The sequence below is a fragment of the Notolabrus celidotus genome, chromosome 8, assembly GCF_009762535.1.
Source record: "Notolabrus celidotus isolate fNotCel1 chromosome 8, fNotCel1.pri, whole genome shotgun sequence".
Taxonomy (NCBI): Eukaryota; Metazoa; Chordata; class Actinopteri; order Labriformes; family Labridae; genus Notolabrus; species Notolabrus celidotus.
This window is the reverse complement of record NC_048279.1, coordinates 15,256,313-15,265,094: the sequence shown is the minus strand read 5'-3', so window position 1 is coordinate 15,265,094 and position 8,782 is coordinate 15,256,313. Positions and strand designations below refer to the sequence as shown.

At 40.9% G+C, this 8,782-nt stretch overlaps 1 protein-coding gene across 2 annotated transcripts; it reads right to left on the bottom strand.

Annotated features, from left to right (window-relative positions):
• Nucleotides 1-39: 39 nt before the first annotated feature.
• Nucleotides 40-8,088, bottom strand: plp1a (proteolipid protein 1a). Of its 2 annotated transcripts, none has more exons than XM_034690885.1 (7): nucleotides 7,937-8,084; nucleotides 5,334-5,520; nucleotides 5,039-5,195; nucleotides 4,514-4,682; nucleotides 2,716-2,789; nucleotides 2,544-2,609; nucleotides 40-629 (listed from the first exon to the last, which is right to left on the bottom strand). In XM_034690885.1, the coding sequence occupies exons 1-7, from the start codon at nucleotides 7,938-7,940 to the stop codon at nucleotides 465-467; spliced, it is 822 nt and encodes a 273-aa protein (XP_034546776.1). In that variant the 5' UTR covers nucleotides 7,941-8,084; the 3' UTR covers nucleotides 40-464. The 2 variants fall into 2 exon arrangements, with proteins under 2 accessions (XP_034546776.1, XP_034546777.1); XM_034690886.1 differs by lacking the exon at nucleotides 40-629 and adding an exon at nucleotides 1,771-2,159 and having other exon boundaries at nucleotides 7,937-8,088.
• Nucleotides 8,089-8,782: the final 694 nt, after the last annotated feature.

Here is an 8,782-nt window from a genome sequence, read left to right as displayed (position 1 = left end):
AACGTCTTTGAATGACCAAGTATGTGTGAGAACCCGAGAGACAGTGAACACTGTTTATTTCCTCTTCATTAAAAAGGATATTAAGCATGCACCGCATACTGTGAAATGAGAACCAGACAGGATTTTTTTCTCTTCACCTGCCAAGGAAAGTACACATTTTGAAATCTTACAGAATATAAAGTAAAAATTCTATAGTCAATGGTAACATGCAGAACGTTATGGAAAATGCCTGAAAAATGAAATGTCATGACTCAATTGAAAAAAAAGATTCCACCTGCATTTTTACCATTTTATAACAAAAATTCAACACGATAACCTAGATTTAAAAATAAACCTCCTAAATTAACAAAGGCTAATAATTCAACTACCAAGATGTACCAACAGATTTGAACACTTTTGATGACCAGCTCAGGTGTGATGTGCATTTGTTGGAAAGAGCTCCTGCAGCAGCACTGGAGGCACTGTCAGGAGGTGTCAGACGTGTTCGCAGGGTACGGAGAGCACAGTGTCCCCCCTCTGTCTCTCTGCAGCCTCCCATACAGGTCATAGCCTCTCCTCTCCTCTTTCGCCCTGTGCCTCAGCTTCCTCAGGTATACCTGGTTCAAAGCCAAGTGCAGGGAACAGTGCACCTGTGGACACCAGAGGGGAGAATACAAAACACCTTACAAAATACCTTGGCCCCCTGAATGTGGCAGGAAGCCAAGGCTGGAGAGCCAGTTAAACACTGACACTACCGGACACTGCATCTTCAAAGACTGCAAAACAATTGTTTTCACAGGCACTCGGCACAAATGCTTAAAAGAACAACCTTTTATTATCAAACTTTAAGCAACACCAAAAATAATCATGAAACAGCCAACTCTACCTCTCACAGCTTGATAAAGCTTCCACCAGATACAAGGATCTAATTATAATATTGCTAAATTTTTCATTAGTAATACCAACAGTGTAAAAATAGTAGTAATCATCTAAGTAAAAGGATGTGTTATACAATAACTACAAAAAAAAATCCTAAAGGATTAGCGACAAAACAAAGCTGTCATATCTCTATAAAAATACCTCAGTCATGTATTAACAGCAGGGAGACTCACATCTCAACAACATGGTTTTGGCTGAATAATAAGGCCACTAGTTAAATTAGCACCTAGTGCTTTCACCATCTCAAATTTATGAGAAACAATTTCAGACCTCTCTGGATCAGAACTTACCCAAAATGTTCCTTTTTGTAAAGAAACTATTAAATATCATCTAAATTCCTTCAGTGTTTCTCACTGAATCTATCATTTCCATATTCACAGGGAGGTGGCGGTCATGCAGCAGCATATGGATGCAGTTGTGTGTGGTTTGTGTCTCAGATGAGCTGCATTGAGGCTTGAGAGGGGTCTAACCCCCTCTTTGTCCTGAGGACCCGCTCCCTTGACATGTAATATAACCCTTGGCAGAGACTCGTAGTGCAGGTGGCCCCCGCAGCTGGCTCCCTATTGGCTAGCTTTTCAAATTAGGCCTGACTCCATTGTTGAGGCTTTTCTCCGGCCCGTGAGAAAAGTCCTGAGGTCAGCGTGAGGCTGCAATCGCATGCTTGTCTGCCACCATGACAACCAGATGTGAGGCCATGGTAAAGTATAATCCCTACTCCCAGTAACAGCTGCATCTTAGCTATCCATGTTGCATATTCATGGTTATTTCTCTTACATATGTTATTGCATTAGTGGTGTGTTATTTGGATTTTGAGCACAATCAAAAGTAAAAAATGAATTCTAGACACTAACATGGGCAAAGAAAGAGCAATAATTTACAAATATTTTGGTCACATGGCTTTCAAATACAGAAACAGGACTTGCTGCATGTGTAATTAGCAGACAAACCCGTGATACATATAATACAATTAAAAGAAAACTAAAACAAACATTAAAACTTTCCCCAACAAGAAAAGTAAAAAATATAAAGGCAACATTTGAAGAGTTCGTGACAACAGGTGGGTCTGTGTTGATGATGTGGAAGGAGTGGATTGTTGTTGTCCATTTTGATCCCCTTATTGATGGTAGAACAGTGAAAGAACAGACAGGAAGCTGGTGAGCCTAACACCGTGCACTTATACCCTTTCTCCCCAGATACCGCAGAACAGCAAAGTTATAGGTGGTTGACACAGTGTAGGTGAGCTATGGAAAGACAAGGGGAGATGAGCAGAATTAAAAGAGAAGTGAAAAGAAGAAAAATGACACCACAAGTAGGAAAAAATAAGATAAACTGCTTATGACATTAATTTGATAGCAGATACCATCCATATAACAGCTTCTGTAATGGAGCATGCAAGTATAATGGCTGCACCATTTGGCTGGCTGGAAAACCACCAGACATTACAGCATTATTATGATGTTTGTGTCAGCTGAGAATGAGGAACAGAGAGCAATAGTACAAAAGTCATCAGTCATGGAGGCTTGAGATGCCTCACCGCCTACACTTTGAGCGTCACTAAGTCACATGAGCCATAACACTATTGTTGGTGCAGCCAAATTGGCCCCAGCTTGAGTATAATCACTCACCAGAGCCAAGAGAGTGATGCCCGCGCCGGCGAAGGCAGCAATGTAGAGGTCATAGGTCATTTCGTACTGTTGGGAGGGAATTTGCATTAATGGAGATAACATGTAGATCTTATTCAATCTCAGGCACAAACATGACAGCAGAGCTTCAAGTCATTTCTGTTATTTTTCTTACCTCTCTGGTCTTGCAAATAGAGGACAGAGTTATACCACACGCCTTCCCTGGCACAGCATTCCACGGCAGGAGCCCTGTTGAAAACCACATTTCTCTGTTTGACTCTATGTCTTAATCACTGTGACAATTACAGGATGGAATAATGCTACATTACGTCATTGTCTGCAAATAATATGAGATAAAAACAGGAACCTGTTTCTCACATCCTTATGGTGCTCTAAAGCTCACAGATTAACATTAAAACCTTAATGTTTAAAAAAACAGGTCACAAATATAAAGGTTCATTTTGTAAAGGCCTAAATAATTCCCTTAAACAGCTTGGCTTATTAATTTTGAGCTAATGCTTCCAAAACCTGGGTAAATAGTGCATTACTTGGAGCTGGGGATTTATACATATTTGATGAGCTAGTGGGTGTTTACATAGTCAGGACTGTGTACATTGGTTGACTCACAAAAAAAATATTTCCCATGTTCATGTTAAAGAGGGAAGATGTCATCCAACGCAACAGTTTAGCTCACTACGCAACAAATTTGTTTTTAGTTACACTTCAGGGCTGTGAGGCTAGATAGGTCTTTTAGGCAGCCAGACAGAAATATACATACCAGCTAATGGCTTTATTAGTAAAAAATTAAAACATTCATGGTCCCATGAGGATGAATCCCAATGTGTTAGTGGTCTCCAATCTAGTACCATGTGGTTACATTTTTTGTCTTTGGTTACCCACGTACTACCATAAGGTTGTACTTATTTTGCTGTGTGGATTGATTGCCATAAAAGCTAGTAAAAAACATAATTTTACCCTGAAGATGAAATGTGATAACTTTGGTGATCACCAACATTATATTGCTATCACGTCAACATTTTCAATTCTTATATCTTTGTGCAAGTGTTAGCATGCTAACGCAAGCTCATTATTAGCAATGTTAGCAGTCTCACTGGGTGAAGCAAGATGGTTAACATAGGCTGTTTTCAAAACCGCCTACTATACTAGCAGTACGTACTGATTTGGCCAAGATTCAGTATGTAATAAGTAGTATGTGAACAAGAGCAAAATCTGCAGTATGCCAAAATCTGCAGTATGCCAAAATCTGCAGTATGCCAAAACTCCCCGGATGACTACTGATTTGGGAAAATTTCACAGCATGCATCCGACCAGTCTGCCTTGCGTACTGTTTCCCACAATGCACAGCGCTCATTCCGCTTTTTCTTTTCCTTCTTTTTTTGATGGGGGGGAACTCAGTTTTTAGGTGCTGTGAAAATTATCAAATTACATATAAACCACTTCCTAACTTTTTAAATCATGAGTGGATGCTAAAGAAGCAGTTTCGCTATCAGCTCGGCTGTTTACATCCGCATTCCAAAATCGAAAGCTCAGCGTACTGCAGACCGAACCCAACAGAACAGTCATACTACAGACTAAATTCAAACACAGTATGTATTAGGCAGTACCTACTGCCTACTACACTGGTAGGTAGTATGTAGCAGGCCGTTTCAAAAACAGCCATAGTCAACAATATACCTGCTAAACATCAGCATTTTAGCCTTGTTATCATAGCATGTGAGCATCTCAGTCTTTGTTCACCCTCTAAGATGACAGTCAACAAGTCTTGTTAACAGAAAAAAAAAGTCTGGTTAACAGATTTTGATAAATGGAGGCCAGTGGCACAGAGGGAACAATACAGCTTGTAGCAGTATTTCTTGAGAAAAAAAAAATATAAAAAACCACACGCCCTTCGGCTCATTCAGTTAGCATAAGGAGCTAGACTTACATGTTGCTAGTAATAACTGTCTTTTTACCGTATTGCCTTGCATCCACACAGAGCTGGTTGATACTGGCTGGGGTCTCAGTCAGAACATCAATAGTGTGGCAGGTGGCGTCCATGTTGTAGAAGAAGTACACAGGCAGGGCTGAGAGGGCGAACACCAACAGCCACAGCACAGCTAGCACATATGTCATCACTATAAACTGTATAAGGAGAGCAGGAGAAACAGTTGAGTACATCACAGCTATAAACTGATGCACATAAGTAATTTAAGAGAGTGTTTTTATGAGCAGTGACTCACTTAGTGACCACATTTACTTTTTTTCCCCCTGATTAGCTTTACTTATTATCTCACTCTCTGTTCTCCTTCTTGTCTTCCAACCACTCAGCTTGTTCCCCATCCACTCAAACACACACTGTATGCTTATCTTTGCATGTCCCCGAAGGTTTTTAGCAGCTTTAAGATTTTCGGCTCAGCACCCACTAGGGAGTGATATGTGTATTAATCCCATCCAATCTCTCCAATCCCCTTTTCTTGTCCCACTCTGGGCCCTCTCACCGAGGAGCTGAGGCAGCGGCCACACATGGTGCTCCTGAACTCTCCAAAGGTTTGCTTGGCAGCGCTCGTCGTGTAGAAGCCCTCAGCCAAGAGGACAATGCAGTAGACGAAGAAAAAGGTGGCCAAACCGTAGATGACATACTGGAAATACTGAATGCTAAAAGGGAAGAAAAGGAAAAAGAAAACAGGCAAAATCAGGGTTTGAAAGAACCTACAGTTTCTACAGCTTCTGACCAGCAACTACAGCATGAAAAATTCAGTAAGAATGATGTAAACACTCAAATTTAACACTCACATGTAGGCGAGGGTGATGTAGTCCTGAATGTTACGGGCAAAGTAAGTCTCGATGAGTCTCTCTGTCTCTGTAAGTGCCTGGTGACCACAACCGCAGAAGAGGGCAATGCCAGAGAAGCACAACAGCGTGGCGACCAGGGAGCAGTATGGTACCCCGCCCAAACAGCGCATACAGCAGTCATAGCAACCTGTTTATGAGGATGCAAAAGTCAGAGTTCATATTCAACTAATGCAACATGACAGACCTAGAAAGAAACTTTGTTGAACTATACAAATATTGCACAGTAGACATAAGGGTAATAGCTGTCTTACAAAAAAGCCACCTCTCTTTTTTTTTTTTTACCACTACTGCAACTTCTAAAGACTTGTGCTAACACATTTAAAGGGTCACTTGACTTTAATTATGGAATAAGAACAGTATAGAGAAACAAAAAAAGACTCTAAGAAGAATACTCCAACACTCCTTTTTCATGCTTCTTGTATATTTTTTTTAAGTCTTACTAAACTTGCACTGAAAATAAAAGCATTATCTGTTGGAAAACATAGCCTTTCTGTGATTTTATACAAACAAAGCTGTATGTCTTGAGCTGTGGTGGTATTGATGGAAAATGTTTCACTGTAATGGAAGTATACAGACTTGTTTTTGCTGCTTGAAATGAGGTACAACTAAAGAATATTTCTTTTAACTATTTTTTTTCTTGGTGGAAAGTACCAAAGAGTACTGATTGAATTTCTACAATAGCTCCTCAGAGCTCTGGTTGGCATCCTCAAAAGTGTTGTTTTGTCCACTCGACAGTCGAATACCCAAAGAGAATCAGCTGACAGCTATAAAAAAAAAGAGCTACTATCAGCCCATACTCACACCAGAGAAGCTGTTATCTACTTTCCAGTTAGAAAACAGTATAAAATACTTTCAACAATTGTTGACGATTAATTTTCTGTACATACAGAAATCCATTTACCAAAAAATGTTTAGCTTCCTGTTACATTTGCTGGATTATTTACAAGATACACTGTACAAGCTACAGAAAGTAGTTCATATGAAACAAGGCTGAGGTTGGCAGATTATCCAGGGTATCTGGAACCTAATTTTAGGGAGTAAAAAGTAGTTTATGTAAAATTCTACTAAACTGGGTGGTAGGCAGATATGATGAGGATAGAAAAAAACAGAATATGACTAAACTAGTTGCAAAGAGATAACCTGGATTTAAACATTTGAACTACACTTTTGAAGAGCTCATGCAACTTTGTCACAATAGGTTCTGCTGCATCTGTGAACCATTTTGCTCCCTCAGTAAAGCAGTGCATTCTAACAAATGGTCATGTGCTGTTTGAATGGATGCCAAGGGCCAAGGGCATGGGGATATGTCTGCTCTGACCCCCGCTCACACCCTGCCTCCATTCAGCACCCTGCATGGAGTGTGAGAAAAAGGGGGAGGATGAAGAGGAGAGACAAAGTGAAAGAGAGAGAGGCTGCTTTTGTGACCGCAGAGACAACAGTCTTTGTCCCACAGCATCATGGGGGTACAAGGGCCACCAATGTCAAGCAAACAAAGACCAGAGGCACCTCTATGCCTTACACACGCACGTACACACACACATACACGAAAGTACACACATGCACGTACACACACACACACACACACACACACACACACACACACACACACACACACACACACACACACACACACACAGTGTCCTTCTTCCTTTTTCCTTCTGGGGAGACTCAGGAACTAGAAAGTGACAGTGGGGATCTGTCTGTGCTGGAAGAGGATGGAGAAGAAAATCTAGAAACAAACAGTGCAACTGTGTGCATGTGTGCCATTACACGCTCGCATGCCTGCATCCTCGCAAACAAATGCACACACAATAGAAGCAGACAGACTGTGGTTGGTACCATTACAGTAAACACAGATGGCAGGGGGGGGAAATAGATGGCTCTTTAATTGAACACACATCTACACGGCGTGAAAGTGTGTGAGAGTGCAAGAGAGGGAGACGGACAAACTGTGCTAATTCTGTGAAACTCAGTGCAATGGGCGGCCGAGTTTTAAACATCAAGTGTTTGTATTACAGAAACATATCAAGACGTGAAATATTCTGTTTTAATTCATTAAACTGATAGCCTACCACCATGAAGTCTAACCTGTATCACCTGCGTGCCTCCACACACACCTTGTACCACTTAGCCAATTAATGACATCTAAACGTCGGCTGCAAAACCAACGCTGCCCACCGTCCCTATCTTTGTGACTACAATAAAAAATACAGGCCTAGCTCCGGTGAAAAAACAATGCAAGCCGAGGCCAAGTTCGGCTCTTTAAAAATTGAGAAAGATTGCGACCGAAAGCAAATGCGACAGGGCTGTTCTGAAAGCAGTCCTGCCATCTCAAGCATGAAATAAATCTCATAACATCAGTGGAGCATCAGTGAGTAGCCGACCACTACAGTGACAAAAAACTTAATAAGTTCTGATGCCCTCTCACAGCCCCATTCACATCAGACTGCTATCACATGGAATAAAATGCAGATTTGATATAGTGAAGTATCCTGTCTGTTAAAAGCTAATAAAGGTAGATTAAGGATGTTGGAGTTTCTTACCCATGTCTGGAAGGATGCGTTCAGGACTCGTTGGAAACTACTGCTGCCGCTGCCTGCACTGCAGCTGGTCTGGTGATGATATGCACAACTTGTCTTCGGCCCCCGTATATCAATCTCAACTCGCTTTCTGTTCCCACAACAATGCACAGAGTCTGATGGCTGCAAGAGCAGTCTTAAAGAAACAATGTCGCTTTTCAATGAACTCCAAGGCGGAATATAATGAAGAGGTCAAGGTTCTTACGCTTGCAGAAATTTTAGTTCATTGTTGATGCATATTTGCATATAGAGAGAGTAACTTGTTATGCAAATACAGCAGGGGAATTTTTTTTCCTCTATCAGAGATCATTCTTTGTTTCTTTCCCTGGTGGTTGACCATCAAACCTATTAGGCACGCAGTCCTTGGCTCACTTAGGCCTTTTTTTTAGATAGGGACAATGAAAATAATGTCAAACATGAAACAGGACATGCATCATGTGAATGATCTTTAACGTCTATACTCCTCTGATCTGTCTACACAACATAAATCTACTTACATTCAGGAGATGGTCGCATGCCGTCTGTTTACCACAGTGTTTAAGAATCACAAAGAGTACCTACAATCCTATCTCAAACTCTGATCTTATGTGAATTATTTATATGCCTATCAAGAACAGGCAGATGCCTGTCCACCAGTTATTCTGGTTCTACTCAAGGTTTCTGCTTGTTAAATCAGGGGTTTATGTAATACAGTTGCCAAGTTCTTGCTTAAGATTGATCATTCCTGAAGGTCACAAATTACCTTTTTTTGGCACTCAATAGATACAAATGTATTGTTGGTGTAATCATAAAAGCAATTGTAAGTGGCCT